The 17,002-nt window shown below is 48.1% G+C and overlaps 1 protein-coding gene across 1 annotated transcript; it reads left to right on the forward strand.

Moving 5' to 3' along the window:
• Positions 1 to 413: 413 nt before the first annotated feature.
• On the forward strand, positions 414 to 16,134 carry znf507 (zinc finger protein 507; the record flags this gene model as incomplete). Its single annotated transcript, XM_079997947.1, is given in 7 exon segments — positions 414 to 2,858; positions 3,957 to 4,071; positions 4,704 to 4,812; positions 7,518 to 7,622; positions 14,962 to 15,096; position 15,865; positions 15,868 to 16,134. Coding segments are annotated over 7 exon segments (3,177 nt in total).
• Positions 16,135 to 17,002: the final 868 nt, after the last annotated feature.

A 17,002-nucleotide genomic window follows, 5' to 3' on the forward strand; every position in this document is an offset into this window, starting at 1 on the left:
ACGACAGTATGGTTAGGTTAATGGCAGAGGTGAGCAATTCCAGTTTCACAAAGTAAGAAGTCATGCCGTGTTCTTGCCTCCAGCTTTATTTATTATTTCTGATCTATTCTGATTTACAAACAAAACAAATGGACGGTTAGCCGGGGCCACGGGGCGAAAGAAACATTTTGACCGGCAAGTATATAGTTTCTGTTTTTTAAAATACATTTTACCAGGCAAAACCCACGGTTTTGTACCCCAACACCAAAGGGTGTGTGTGTGTGTGTGTGTGTGTGTGTGTGTGTGTGTGTGTGTGTGTGTGTGTGTGTGTGTGTGTGTGTGTGTGTGTGTGTGTGTGTGTGTGTGTGTGTGTGTGTGTGTGTGTGTGTCACCCTACTAAATCTTCATTGTTCTCTCTTTTTCCCTCCCAGGTTATGGAGGAGATCAGCGATGTGGCTGTCCTCATCGCTCACTCCTCCCCAGCTTCGGCTGTCCCCTCCGGCCCCCTGGATGCTGGCGACTGCTCCCAGTCCTATGCCAGGCCGAGCGTGGCAGAGGAGGCCTCCCAGAGGCTTCAGCAGAAGCGTGCTGCTGACTCGCTCATCCAGGTCATCGAGAAACTCAGCAAGATTGTGGAGAAGCGCCCGCAGCGCCGCTGCACAGTGGCCGGCCAGAAAAGAGTCACCCAGGCAGGCTCCGGCAGACCTCTAACAGGTGCAGAGGTGACCGGGGCGAGCCAAGGAGCTTCCCCCTCTAAGAAACCCAAGAGGAGGTGTAAGGAAGAGGAGAACCTGGGCGATATTCAACTGGAGACCCTCCCCTCCTCGTTAATGGATGACAACAATAACAAAAACACCACAACGACGGTGGCCGGCAGCATCCCAAAGGCTCCAGACTGCAGCTCCGCCAGCAGCCCGGGGCGTCGTACAGTGACATGCTATCAGTGCAGCCTGTGCTGGTTCCTTTCCCCGACACTTGCCCTGCTGAAGGAGCACTTGAGGCAGCACGACGAGCAGCACAGCGACCTCATCCTCATGTGCTCAGAGTGTCGCTTCACCTCCCGTCACCAGGGGGAGCTGGAGGCACACGTCAGGCTCCACTTTGACGAGGGCTCCCCAGCAGAGAACCATCCGGCGGCAACGGATCTCCGTTCCCTTGGTGACGAAAAGGGAGAGGGTGATGGGCTGACGGAGGTCGACGAGGCTGTCAAGTCAGAGGGGGATCACAACTCCGGGGGCGACAGCGAGGGTCGCCTGCCCAAGAAGAAGTGGTACAGCTACGAGGAGTACGGATTGTACCGCTGCCTGATCTGCAGCTACGTGTGCAGCCAGCAAAGGATGCTCAAGACTCACGCCTGGAAGCACGCCGGACTGGTCGACTGCTCCTACCCTATTTTTGAGGATGAGGCCGAGGCCCCTGCCAGGAAAGAGGCCCAGGTCTCCAGAATGCAGACACTCCCAGCCTCCCTCACCGTCACAGCCAAAGAGGAACTGGTCGTTCTCTCCCCGGCCCTCCAAGAAAAAGGCCTTCACAAGATTCCTCCCGGCTTCAAAGTACAGCTCTGCACTGCAGTTGAGAACAGGAGTGACCTAATGAATCGATCAATCTCAGGCCATGATGGAATTTCAACAACAGCAGCAGAAGAAGAGGACATGGAGGGGACGTACCAAGTGAAAGACCACTTGACCACCGAGGAGCCAGCGGTGGAGCTGCAGGTGACGACCGAGACTGAAATGGAGATTGACAGCCACCATGGCAGTGGTTCTCTGACGGACAGCTTGCTGACATCTGCTCAAAAGATCATCAACAGCAGTCCGAACAGCGCCGGACACATCAATGTCATCGTGGAGCGGCTACCCTCGGCCGGAGACCCCGTCATTGCCGCCAACCCCCTGTTGCTTAGCCCAGACGTAAGTAAAAGGTTATTGGACCCTAACGAGGAAGAGGTATATCCCATGGAGCCTACCCCCCAGCAGCAGCACCAGCAGCCAGTGGTTTCGGAGGTCAAGGAAGAGTTGGTGATAGGCTGGAGTGGCAGCAGTGACAGCAAGCCCCTGGAATTGGATCTTAAACCTACCATCACAACGAATAGTGAATCCCCATGCAATGAAAGCATCCCCCCGGCCGCTCGCAGGAGGACCCACTCCGAATCCCTCCGCCTCCACTCTCTGGCAGCGGAAGCCTTGGTAGCAATGCCCATGAGGACCCCTGCACTCCCCACTTCCTCGGTCAGCAGCTGTGGTCCGAGTACCGAGGCCGGCCTGACAATGCCTGGGGCTCTGGCACCGAGCCCTGGAGCCGGCCAGAACATCGCGGAGGTGGGAAGGTCGCCCGAGTGGGGCACGCATTCCTCAGCGGCTGTGGTGGAGTTGGATCTCCGCAGTCCAGCCGGAGAGGAGGAGGGCACCCTGGGGCTGGGCCTAGGGGAGGCGGAAGAGGAGGGCCCCGTCACCAAGGCCGGAATCAGCCTATCCCTGCTCACGGTCATCGAGAGACTCCGGGAGCGCTCGGACCAGAACACCTCGGACGAGGACATCTTGAAGGAGCTCCAGGATAACGCCCAGTTCCAGAACAGCAGTGTGGCAGCAGTTTCTTCAGCTGTCGGTGTGGACAATACGGTCTGCGCCCCAGATGGCGGACTGGTGGACTACTTCCCCGGGAGCGAAAGGCCGTACCGCTGTCGCCTGTGTCTCTACAGCAGTGGCAACAAGGGCTACATCAAGCAGCACCTGCGGGTGCACAGGCAGCGGCAGCCGTACCAGTGCCCCATCTGTGAGCACATCGCCACAGACAGCAAGGACCTGGAGAGTCACATGATTCACCACTGCAAGACCAGGATGTACCAGTGCAAGCAGTGCCCTGACACATTCCACTACAAGGTGAGCTGAAAGGACAATCATCCCAGACTTTTAACTTTTCACAACGCAGCTTTTTGTGAGTGCTATCGTGTTTAAGTTTAACTTTGAACTATTGATTTTGGAACCTCTGGAAAGTCTCTCGGGGTTCCTGGGCTCCACATTTAGAACTTGGGGCCATGTTATTACACAGCTGAGTTCTGCTGTCAGTTTTGACCATAATCATAAGTTTGCCCCGTGAAGTTAGGAAAGAAGGGAAGTTAAATAGTATTCGTTACAGAAATTATAGACCTTATAGTGAGAGATCAAAGCTGGGAGCCAGTGCTGGCACATCGATGCAGCAGAGCTTGGATGACGCCGGCAGATGAGAGAAATATTGACTTCACCGCTATCATAAGAGTCCAGTCCTGAGCTGCGGCAGAGATCATTAGCCCTATCATACTATCTGTGAGATTTGAGAGTCTGGTCGAGAAAGTTTGTGATAGTGAAGTGTTCGCCTTGGCCCAGGGCTCTGATGTCTGTGAGTCTGTCACTCACTCTGCATGGATCTGCCTTAATAGAGATCTACCATCAAAGCAATGCTTTCAAATTTAAAAATGGATAAGAAATAAAATACTATCTTAAAATAAAAATATCTAAAATAAAAATATATATGCACATATAAACAGAAGCTTATATGGAGTATCACTATGCTAACTAGTGAGCCCAATATGGACAGCTGGTGGTAACTCTAAAGTAAAGTACAGATAAAAGTACATACTCTATGTCAAAAGTACTTAGCAATTATATGTACTGATAGTACCAGCAGCAAGTGGTATGTTGAAATATGTTATTATGGCAATCTGCCTAGATGAAAGAAAATTCCTTATTGATAAATGATGATTATTGAATCAAAGGATCATAAGAAGGAAGAAGAAGAGGAACTTTGGAGAAAAGAAAGTGAAAATGTGCGTAAACCTGGAGGTTGAGAAAACAAACCATGTTGCAGTTTCAAATGGAATTCTGGGACATTTAGGGTAATCCTCCAACGATCGAATGATTGACACTTTAATGTTTGTAGAGTTCAGGTTTACTTTGCTCCATTCACGCTTACGGCTTTTTATTTGCTTTTCTCGCTTGCAGGGTCAGCTGAGGAGTCACGAAAGGGAGCAGCACAACTCGCACAGCGCCGCCGCCTTCACAGCGCTCCCAGAATGCCTTGCTGCGGGGGACGAGGCGGAGCGGGGAACGGACGAGGGTAAGAGGAGCGCTAGGATGAGCATGAGAGAGAGCGAGGGGTCGCAGCATCAGGAAAAAACACCAACCGAGGAGAAGATGCAGGAGGAACAGGCTGCAAGACCTTGCCTTTCCACCGTTAGTTTGACGGCATGAGTTCTACTTTCAGAGCTTTTACTCACTGGCTTTGAAAGTCGCCTCCAGATAGAAAAGATTCTGATGCCAAAGTTATGTTTTCTTGTTATAGTTTCACGTTATGTGCCTAATAATGCCCAAGGTATTGGCAGTTCCTTCAAATTTCTTGGATTCAATAATATTAGGCTTCAAAATATTTAATAGGCTTGAATTTGATTTTATGAGATCTTGATTTCAACATAACATTCAATTTATTTGAGTTTATTTATTCATCCATACATTTATTTTGGTCAAAATGGGTGTTCAATAATGGAACCTGTGAGTGTTAATAATTGTGTAATTATAAACTGTACAAATAAAGCATAATGAGGTTCAAATTGTGGGAAAGGCGGTGAGTCCCTGAAGGTCCACGATGTTGCACCTTCAGTTTGAATTCCTCCGTCATGAGTCGTGTTGCATTGAATTCTCGAGTCAGTGTTTTTCCAGTCAGCGTGTAAATCCACACGCTTTGTCTTCCAGAGTCCGGCGTGCCGAAGGTGTACAAGTGCGACGTGTGCAACTACACCAGCGCCACCTACGTTGGGGTGAGGAACCACAGGAGGATCCACAACTCGGACAAGCCTTACAGGTCAGCTCTGCACGGGGCTGTTACCAGACTTCCTTTTATGGAATTCCAGAAGTGGGAGGAGGGAAAAAAACCTCTAAATATATCCCCAAAGGCAAAATGTATCTTGTTATACCAACTTGACACAATTTTTAAAATTTCTTTTCACAGTTTAAACAAATGACATCATATTACTATGAGATTATTTTTTTCAATCTCTGTCAAACCTAGAGGCTTGTTCTGTCGACCTCTGCTGCCGTAACACCGAGCACCTAAAGAAAATGCTTGTCTTTGTATCTATCCATCGTTGAAAAGGGAGCAAGCAGCTAATATCTCACGATTTGCTTCATCTGCATTATTATGAGCCTGAACTGACTTCCTGACATGTTGGGCTTGAAGAGCACCTTTCAAATGATGTCTCTCTATTGACACTATTACTGTATTGTTATTTATAACAGCATGTATTACTGTCTTACTAATGTCACAGTACTGCATTACTAGGCCCCCCCCCCCAAGTGTGTTCTACTACTAGCCACTAGGTGGCAGTAGCTCCAAGCAGAGCTGAGCCCTGACAGCTCAGTTAATGTGGAGCCTCAGTGCGTTTTAGCAGTCTGCACATCACTGCCGCTCGGTTTTTTTACACATCTTCGCTGTTAAAAGTAGTTTCTCTTATTAAAGGTCTTATCTCACGCGCACACACACATGCACGCACGCACGCACGCACACACGCACACACACTCTGCCAGGCCAGGCATGGTGATTGAATGGTGCATGTGGTGTGAAGAGTATTGAGTGGGAAGCTTTGTCGCTAGTTAATGCAGCCAGGTCCCATTACTGCAGGAGAGATGGATCAGAGAAAGAACTGACGTTCAGCGGCCCAGTGTGTTGAAACAGTCATTGTTTGAAATTCCCAATTGATTTAGAAATTCTAATGACATAGATCACACATTCATTTTAATAGTTCATTTCTGTATGAGACTGAATTTGTTCCATGAAATATTTTTATATGCTGATATCGAATTCTGTCATGAGCCGTCTAATAAATATCGGATTTAATTGATGAATATTGAATGGGAACACCCTGCCTCAAACCCAGCGATAGTCAGGTGTGGTTCCGACCCGAGGCGTATTATCTTCCATTTATCACGGTTGTGGGGGGGGGAGACTTAAGGTAAACAAGCGTGTGATATCTCTCCATCGCGCCCTGCGGAGAAGCAGGCGATCATAGATGTTGGAGGGAAAAACACAAATTATTCAAAATGAGCAGCACATCAGACGTGAATCAGACTGTCCCGTGATGTGGAGCAGTTATCTAATGAGATCTCTGACGCCGTTTCCTCCATCAACTCCTCGGTTTGTTCACCTTAAAAAGTCTCTGCACTGTATGTGGACACCTAATCTACAAACGAAATGAATAAATAAATCTGACTCCGTTTGACCTCCAAAGTCTGCATTTAAAATTGGATTTTTAATGGAATGCTTCTTGAAGAGCGACGCACGGCGCTCACAAAATTAAACACTCTGCAAGTTAATTTTGCAGTTTTGGAAGTTATTACGGAGCTCTGCGTGCCCACGGCTGCAGACCCATCACCCCCCCCGGCTCCAGAGTACGTCTGCGCTTTATTGCTTTGGTAGAACCTCACATGAGGACCCCGTGGACCCCCCACGCCCCCCACCCCCGCCCAGTGGGTGCAGGTCATCCTCCGCTCACCAGTTTCACTTGAATTTGTATGTAAATGGAACATTTACGTACATGTAGATCCATCAATGGATCTACATCATGATGTAGATCCATCAATGAGGACAAAAACAAACAAAATAGCATTTGGCGTAGACTCATGTTGTCAACGTTTAGTTTCCCCTTCCGGAACAGGATTCTGTGTTTATAGTGAGAAATCATCTTTTTTCATGTTTATTCTTAGTTTCTACTTTCTCTTGATGTCTCATTGTATGATCTTGACATGAATCCAACCTTCATGCGCTGGACTCTCAGGTCTCAACAGACAAAATATAATGACTGCCATTTGAAAAGTAAGTTTAGCGGACACAGTCTGTTCCACAGAGGCCGCCATGCTGCGATCTGCCACCTCACCACTAGATGTCACTAAACTCCACACACTGCACCTTTAGGTCTGAAGTCCCCCGACTGGAAAAGGATGGATTGGATGTCACTGTCATAACGCTCTATTCATCAGATGAAAGGGTTGTTCCTCTGCTGCTGAACGTTTCCATCTTAATGCCACTTGGAGCCACAGTCGAACCTGCAGCAGCAGCTCGTCCTGTTCCCTCCATGCAGCCAGTTCACCTCCTGCTTCCAGATCAGACATCCATCTGTCTGTCATCCATCCACCCATCCCTCTATCCCCTTTTTCCATCCTTCCCTGCTTCCAGCCATCCACCCATCCCTCCCTCCATCCTCCCCTGCTTTCAGCCATCCACCCATCCCTCCTTCCTTCCCTCCATCCATCCATCTGAGATGTCCTGTTTAGTGAAAGTCACTTAAAAATCATTGTTTATTGTCGTTTTTCCTCATTATCATTTTCTTGTTTTTCTCTCCAGCATTTTTTGACATTTTCTGTGATCTTCTCCTTCAGGCACGTTAGCCACTCCTCTCCCTCTCCCTCTCTCCAACGGGAGAGAAGGGGAGGGAGAAGAAGAGAAAGGAATCAGTCTTTATTAACTCTTTTCTCCTCCCTCCTCTCTCTGCTTCTCCTCCCTCTCTCCTCCAGGTGCTGCAGCTGTGACTTTGCGACCACCAACATGAACAGTCTGAAGAGTCACATGCGGCGCCACCCGCAGGAGCACCAGGCGGTGCATCTGCTGGAGCAGTACAGGTAAAAAACGGCTATCACATTTTTGGACAAATACACCACATGGCCAACAGGATGTGGACGCCTGGCCCTGTTGAACATTTAATTTCAAAACCTTGGGAATGAATATGGAGTCGGTGCCCCAGCCTCCACTCTTCTGGGAAGGCTTTCCACTGGATTTTGGAACATGACTGCAGGGATTTGCTCCCATTCAGACACAAGATCATCAGTGAGGTCAGAGGTCGGGCACTGATGTTGGGTGGGGGGGCGTGGCTTGCCGTTCCGGTTCATCCCAAAGGTGTTGAATGGGGTTCAGGTCTGGGCTCTGTGCAGGCCAGGCCCTCAACCCCAGAGTCAGTAAAACCACTTCTTCTGGGCCTGGCTTTGTGCAGGGGGTCCTGTCATGCTGAAGCAGAACAGGGCCCCCCCAAACTCTTGCCACAAAGTTAGAAGTGCATAGTTCTCTGTGTGCTGTAGCATTACATGCCATGCATGACGTATATATCATCATACAAATTCTATATTTTTATTTTACTTTTTTTTAATTTATTTTTTTATTTTTATATTATTTTATTAGTCCCACTACAGGAAAATTTGCAATTTCTCTGCATTTACCCATCCTAGTAACTGACGTGTCTAGGAGCAGTGGGCTGCCATATAGTGGCGCCTGGGGAGCAGTTAGGGGGTTAAGCCTCTTGCTCAAGGACACATCAGCACGCTAAAGGAGGAGCCGGGGATCGAACCGGCAATCTTCCGCTTACTCTACTTTGGGTGGTGTCCAAACCGATGTTCTGGGATATTTCTCGTCCCAAATGACGTGACATCTGGTTGTCTTTATAACGTGAAGATGCGGACCTCCTCAGCTCGTCTCTCTTTGAAGTGAAATGAACTGGAAAGACGCAGGAGGCGAGACCAAGCGGGCCAATCACAACGCAGAACTTTAGGGAAACTTAAACCAGCGTTCTGCTCTATGCTGCCATCTGCTGGGTGGTCCAGTGAACTGGTTCTAAAAGCAATCCCTGCAGCGGCCTGGAGGTAGTATTTGTGACGGAAAAGGGAACGCCACATGGATGAGGACTTTAACTTTGGGGGAAAAAAAATTATGTTTTCAGTACAACACCGGCTGACTCGTTTAATTTTCAGGACAGAGAATATTGTTGGGAAAAATACAACAAAAGGTTTAATTATAAAATGCTAATGTGTGTTTTTCTCAGACTGGAATCGGAGTATCACACTCACGCCGTGAATCTCTAATTATCTCCTTTGGTTCTATCCACACCTGCACACGTACGTGCTGGGGATGTTCAAGTCCCTGAAAAGTGAATTCAGTGATTTATTTCTAAACACATTACACATGTTTGAAAGTAATTTCTGAAAACATGTGAGAAGACCGATCTATGTCGTACTGACTTGTGGAGTTAGACCATTAAACTGGTTCTCAGCATCGTTGTGGTCGGGATTTTTTGGGCAGGGCTAAATCACAAGTCGCTGACGTGGAGCGGTCATACTCCGCATGGCCCCTCCCCCTAACACTGTATACGCACTGGGTCGAAATCGAAGCATCGTGGTGAAATAAGCTAAGCTAACAGCCCAGAGTTTGGGATAAAATGCTGTCCTGGGAATAAAAACCTGGAGTAGAAGGCGTCTTCAGGGAGACGTCCACTCAATGCTCGGCACGCCAGGAACATGCAAAGAACCGTCCCGTTAGTTTGAGCCCGCTGGTTTGGTTATGTTAGTATTAGCTACATGCTAGCAGGCCGTGGAGCCCCGCCCGCCGTTGCCTGCGGATGAGCCAGCAGGGGGCACTGGAGAGTGCAGGGGGGGTCCCGCAGCCAGCCAGCCAGCCAGCCAGCCAGCGGTGCTTTGAGGTGAGCAACTAGAGACACTGGACTAGGGTCAGCACAACATTTAAAGATGGAATTTTCTCTAATGTAAACGTTTAACATGATAAACGTATTTGGGCGTGGTTGAAGCGTCTTCAGCAGACACGCCCCTAGTGTCTCAGAGCAGAGCGAACTGCCTTTTTCCACAAGTTTGAAACCTAATTTATATACTTGGCAATTTTTTTAATCGTTTGAATTTGACTGGGTGGAACTTCTCCTTGCGACAATCACGCTGTCTCTCAATTGGGGTCATGGAGGAATATCTGCAGCCGAATAGGTTGTAAGGTTCATTTTGACAAGGCTTAGTTTCCAAATGGAGTTTTTTATTTTTATTTTTTTCTGCAACCAACCAACCAATGAAAAACCTGGTCTTCCAAATGGCACACCCCTGTCCTGGCGTGCCGGCTGTGTGATGATTGAGAGCCCAGTCCTACGTGCACACACACGCTCTGCTCCCATTTGTGAAAACAGTACCATTAGTATTTTATTTAATTTTAAACTTTTTGGATAGGCTATAAACAGCAGAGTTCTCAGAACATATAGAAAATGGATTTTGCTTTTTACTGTCGATTAGTCGACAGGCAGTCGATTAGTCGATACATTTTAACATCCCTAGTACGTGCACTCCCACTGGGTTTACAGTCACATTACATACACAGTAACACATACACAGTAACACGTACTCAGTAACACATACTCAGTAACACGTACTCAGTAACACATACGCAGTAACACGTACGCAGTAACACGTACGCAGTAACACGTACGCAGTAAAACGTACCCAGTAACACACACAAGCAATAACACATACACAGTAACACACCCAGTAACACATACACTGTAACACATACACTGTAACACATACACAGTAATACATACACAGTAACACATTCACAGTAACACATACAAACAGTAACACAGTAATACACACACACTCAGTAACACACACACAGTAACACACACACAGTAATACACACACAGTAACACACACATAGTAATACACACAGTGACACACACACAGTATTACACACACACAGTATTACACACACACAGTAACACACACACAGTATTGCACACATAGTAACATACACAGTAATACACACAGTAGCACACACACAGTAACACACACACAGTAGAACACACACACAGTAACACACACAGTAACACACACACAGAAATACACACAGTAGCACACACACAGTAGCACACACACAGTAACACACACACACAGTAAGAAAGAAAGAAACAGAAAGAAACAGTCTTTAATTGTCACACGACACTCCACAACACATGCTTGCACACACACACACACACACATGCACATGCTTTGATGGTGCCAGTGAAATGGCTCCTCTGCATTTAACCATCCTGGCTTGTCCTTCCTCCGGGGGCACAGCCAGGAGCAGTGGGCAGCGTACGTGGACGCGCCCGGGGACCAGGTGATAAGTGTCCATCGCTGGTCAGACCATGATGGGTGCATGTTTTTGAGGGGGGTCCTTACTGACGTGAGGTAGAGGAAACCCCATGTGAGCACGGGGAGAACATGCAAACTCCACACAGAAAGGCTCCTATTTGGGAGATAACCCACCGGAGCACGGTGCCAACAGCGCCCCAGGCGGGAATCAAACCCAGGACCTTCTTGCTGTGAGGCAGCAGTGCAATGCACTGAACCACCGTGCCACTAATACACACACAGTAGCACACACACAGTAATACACACAGTAATACACACACAGTAATACACAAGGTTCTGTAATACTTCTTTGACTTGGAATGATTCCAGTTTAGTTTTGTAGAAACTGAAGCTTCAACACAAATGAAGAGTGAAAAGCTTTTGGAGCAGCGGTGAACACCTTTCATTTCCGTTTCTTAAAACACAAATTGATTTGTTCTGATTGAAGATAGTTTGAAAGAGATTTATTTAAAAATTCTTCTTTTCTTTGTCGCTCACGGCAACATTACTGAAGCAAATGGAAAAGCAGGAATTCAAGTCAAGTGAATCTTGTTTTTTAATTCTTCACTTTGACGCTGCCTCAGCCGTGTGTTCTGGGATCCGTGCCTACGTGTGTGCAGACCTGCCGTCATGGATGGGTTTTGTGTAACAACCACGTAACCCTTGGTCAAAATACACGGGTACAAAATTGCAGCTTAAACAACGCAAAAAATAAAATAAATTTCCTGAGATGTAACGGTCGGTTTTCAGCCTCATCGGCTGTGACCGGTGATCGGACGATCGGTGTCAGATATATTTTCGGATTCTGTGTCAGTCAAATGTACACACCCGATACTGTGCTCATGTACTCGTCAAAATGTTCCAAACCAGATACCGACGTAATGCAACGTAGCTGGCGCTGAAAAAAGAGCGAAAGAAAGACAAAGTGTTGGTTTGTAGATACTTCAAGGTAAACAAAGAAGATTGGATCAGTCATTCATCCCCTGACAACATTCTGACATTGTGCAGAGTGAGTTTCTATCGCTGTCACTGCAGAGCTCTGATCACGATGAAAGGTTTGACTCTTTTTTGAGACTCTGTTCTGGACGAGTCGCTCCTGAAAACGAGTCGTTCATTTGATTCACTTAGTTTAATGAGCGAAAGAAGAGTCAGCCATTTATTCTATTGTTATCTTTTCATGATTGCAATTTATTTTGGAATGGCAAGTTCCGTATATATATATATATATATATATATATATATATATATATATATATATATATATATATATATATATATATATACACATATTAGAACTAAACAGTGTCAAAATCAGCAACGTGACTTCTGTTGTAACTAATAATGGCAGCGTGAATGCGATACTGTATATAGTTTGCGCTAGTAACTTGCATACGATGGTTGTCCTGGTTACGAGGCGGCTACGTGTGTAACTTATGGAGTCGTTTAGCTGCAGTGACTCAACCCCACAGAGACTCTGTTACTCTGCTGTGCTACTCATGTTTTGCCAGGGTTGCCAGGTCTGTTGGTATGTGCGTCCCATATCTCACGCCTTGAGAGAATTTCAGTACATCTGGCACAAACGTCCATTTGGACTCAAGGATGAACTGGTTAGAATTTGGGACACTGTGTGACATTCAAGATTCAAGAGGTTTATTCGTCACATACATAAATACTTTCATACATATACATACTTTCATACATATACATACTTTCATACATATATGCAGTGAAATGTAATGCAACGCACCCTGTGATAACACACAATATGTCCTAGGAAAATTTTTTTTTCTAAAAGACCAACTAACTGACTCCTAAAACGTAATACAGTAAGTTGAATACTTATAGAATAAAAATAAAAATATATAGAATAAAATAAAATGGAATAGATAGAGGGAATATGCTTATGTATATGGAATAGGCAATTATGTATATACAGATATGTGAATTAAAGTGGCATGTGAATAAAGTGAGGTAGTGTTTGGGAGATATACAGCACAGTCTACAACAGTACGGCGCAGCAATACGGCATCACGAACAACCCTGAACAGTGACACAGTATGCAGTACAGTACGCTACATATAGTTCAGTAGGTAGTGGAGCCTATGTGTGTGGCTCAGTTAGGACCCCTGGTGAGGTCAGCATTGACAGTTCTAATGGCTTGTGGGAAAAAAACTCTGTCTCAGTCTCCATCTCTGTTCTCGCTGTGTGACTGCGGAGGCGCTTGCCTGACCGCAGCAGATGGAACAGTCCGTTGTTGGGGTGATGAGGATCCTTCATGATCCTGTAGCTCTGCTACTACACCTCCTGGTGTATAACTCCTGCAAGGGGGGGAGCGTAGTTCCAGTGGTGCGTTCAGCTGAATGCACCACCCTCTGCAGGGCCCGCCTGTCCTGGGCAGTACAGTTCCCAAACCAGGCAGTGATGTTGCCTGTCAGGATGCTCTCCACTGCTCCAGAGTAGAAGGACTTGAGGATCCTCACCGAGACCCGGAATTTCCTCAGCTGCCTGAGGTGGTAGAGACGCTGCCTCGCCTTTCTCACCAGAGTGTCTGTGTGAACAGTCCATGTTAAGTCCTCTGTGATGTGGACTCCCAGATATCTGAAGCTGCTCACCCTATCGACAGAAGTCCCATTAATCCACAAGGGCGCGTGCGTCCTCGATTGTGATCCTCGCCTAAAGTCCACAATCAGCTCCTTAGTTTTGCTGACGTTCAGGTGGAGGCTGTTGTCCTGGCACCAGAGTGACAGGTCAGCCACCTCCTCGCGGTAGGCCTTCTCATCGCAGTCGGTGATCAGGCCCTCGACCACGGTGTCGTCAGCAAACTTTATGATGGTGATGGAGCTGGACCTGGCCACACAGTCATGTGTGTACAGGGAGCACAGTAGGGGGCTGCGGACGCAGCCCTGGGGGGATCCTGTGTTCAGGGTGAGGGAGCTTGACATGTACTTCCCCACCCTGACCACCTGGGGGCGGGCTGTGAGGAAGTCCAGGATCCAGGCACACAGCGGAGCATTCAGTCCGAGCTCCTTCAGCTTGACAGCCAGTCTGGTGGGAACTATGGTGTTGAAAGCTGAACTATAATCAATGAACAGCAATCTCACATAGGCCCCCTTCTGGCCATCCAGGTGCGTGAGCGTGGTGTGCAGTACCTGGGAGACCGCGTCATCCATGGATCTGTTCTGCCGGTACGCGAACTGGAACGGGTCCAAGGTGCGGGGGAGGGAGGCGCAGGTGTAATCCTTAATCAGCCTCTCGAAACACTTCATGACCACCGAGGTGAGGGCCAACGGACGGTAGTCATTCAGGCAGGCAGGAGAGGTGATCTTCGGGACAGGAACTACGGTGGACCTCTTGAAGCAGGATGGAACCACGGGACCACTGATTCAGCCAGGGAGATGTTGAATATTGTAGTGAACACCGGAGCTAGCTGGTTAGCACAGGTACAGGTTCAGTACTCGCCCAGATATGCCATCTGGGACCGCAGCTTTCCTGGTGTTCACACACATTAGAGCCCTCCTGACCTCGTGCACGGACACTGAGAGTGCGCGCTCATCCCCAGCGGTGTAACTCCAATTAGCCGGCAAGCTAGCGGTGTTGCCAGACTCGAACCGCGCATAAAAGGAGTTCAGTTGGTCGGCTAGGGAGGCGTCCACACACTTGGCTGGCGAGGAGCTACTGTTGTGATCACAAAACACATCTGGAGAGACATGGACGGCAACTGCGGTAATTTGACGCAACGATGTGACCATTCTAGTTTACATTTATTTTAAATGTATTGTTAATTTTTTTGTTGATTTTTTGTTTTGTTTTCTATTATATTTTTATGTTCTGTTTTTTGTTTAATTATTTAGTGTGTGTGTCATTTGAACACCTTGCAAATAAGTGTGATTATAAAATAAAATAATTCTCTTTGACAATAGGATTACTGCAGGATTAGAGGAGCCTCTGAAGCAAACTAAACCAATTTACGGACTTGAGCTCTCTCCTCCCTCCCTCCCCCCCTCCCTCCCTCCCGCTCTCCCCCCAGGTGTTCTCTGTGCGGCTACATGTGCAGCCACCCTCCCTCCCTCAAGTCCCACATGTGGAAACACGCCGGGGACCAGAACTACAACTACGAGCAGGTGAACCGAGCCATCAACGAGGCCATATCGCAGAGCGGCCGGTGAGTTCCTGTCCAGCCCGGAGGGAAGATTCAGGGGGAAACATCCAGTCCACTCACCTTCACCCCAAAATCACATTACAATCTTTGGAACAGCCCTTTAAAACCTTCATGTGCATTCTGAGAAGTATTTTAACCCTTAGTATCACTATTTTTTAGTTGTCCCAAGGCCAGACTTTTCATCTTTCGCTTTATATTTTAAAGACAAAATTAAAACACATAAACCAAATTTTTTTGCCTTTATTTAACCAGGAAAGTCATTAAGAAAAAAAATCGTATTCGCCAATCGCTGAGTTCAGTTCCCTCAGTGCTCAGGACTTGTATTGCAACACATTGAATGTGTTTTTTAAAGTGGGAAACGTCTTGTCGACGTCAGCGAGCAGCGGCATGAAGTGGTAGCGGTTCTGAGGTGGACTTGTGGACCTGATGAATAAATGTCAAGCTGACAGACAAAACAGGAAGCTCCTCGAGCTTTTTCTAAATTGACTTTGGGTCTAATCCATCAGGGAGCGACAATGCGTTGAGATTTTGTAAATGTCACAATGACGGAAGAATAATGTTCAAAGTGACTTAGTCGTTGGCTTCCGCTGCTTCTCCTGTCCCCCCAGGACCCCTCAGAAGCCGCCTGCAGTGGATCCTGTGCTGGCCCCGCCCCCTATGGCCCCGCCCCCCCAGGACCCCGGTGCCAGGGGCGTGGTCCCGGTGGAGACCACGCCCCTGTCGGTAACGGACGGCTCCGTGGTGTCGCTGCCGGCCATCGATCTGTGCCAGTGGTCCCACGGATCACCGAGCCCCCCGGGGAAGGACCTCCACCTCCCACCCACCGCTGAGGGCCCCGCGGCGGATCCCAGGGCCCCCGTCGGCCCCAGCATGGAGTACTGCATGCTGCTCTTCTGCTGCTGCATCTGTGGCTTCGAGTCGACAAGTAAGGAGCGGCTGATGGAGCACATGAAGGAGCACGAGGGCGACATCATCAGCATAATCCTCAGCAAGGAGCCGCAGCACGCCGCCCTGCCAGCAGGGGGCAACGCAGCACAGTGAGGCTCTGAGCCTCCCCCCCCCCCCCCGTCTCCCCCCCTCTCGCTGTCTGTGTTCCAAATCGATCACTCATTCACCAAGAAGGGAATGAAACGAGGGTTGTCGGCCATTTTGTAGGGTGTTTAAATTGTCCGAATGACCCAGAATGCACCTGAGGATGCCGTGCACAACGTTCTCCGCGGGAGGTGACACGCGCGTCAAGGTGGAAAACGTTTTGTGAAGAGCAGGCGGTGTCTCTCTGTGACGGGGAGACTCGTGTCATGAACTCATCTCTAATTTATTATCGTTGTTGTTATTATTATGAAGGAGTGAACGATTCGGAGCACGACAGAAATCCTTCCCCAGGGCGTGGGAGCCTTTCCCCGGCAGCGCCTCCGGCCTCCACTCTGTTATTGTTTGTTGTTCCAGAAGAGCGGCAGAGTCCCGCGGTGCAGCGCTGCCCTCCACTGGCTTTTACACATTTTTCACGTATTTAACGTCACGTTTGGGACTTTGCGTTTCAATCTAGTTTGATATTTATCGATATACCTCCTTGCATGTAAACTCTGTTGAAGAGGCGTTATTTTTATATCCATGTTGGAGTTTGGACGAAGTGTTGACGTGACGATGGTGTTGGGGGGATGGAGGAGTGGGAGACTCGTGTCATAGGACGGAGGTGAAAAGGAAGAAAGTTCTCAAAGGGAATTTTGGGAGGAGGTGGAGAATCCGGGTCCCGAACGTTACATTCCACTCGGGGGTTCTGATTCGACCGTGTGGACTGATGTAGAAACCACGGAAGGGAAAAGATCGGGAAAGCCAGACGCCTCCGTCACTTCCTGCTTCCTGACGCCGCCATCTTGTCTGGGCGCGGCTGCAGGACGAGGTCTTACAC

Source organism: Zeus faber (assembly GCF_960531495.2).
Source record: "Zeus faber genome assembly, chromosome: 3".
Taxonomy (NCBI): Eukaryota; Metazoa; Chordata; class Actinopteri; order Zeiformes; family Zeidae; genus Zeus; species Zeus faber.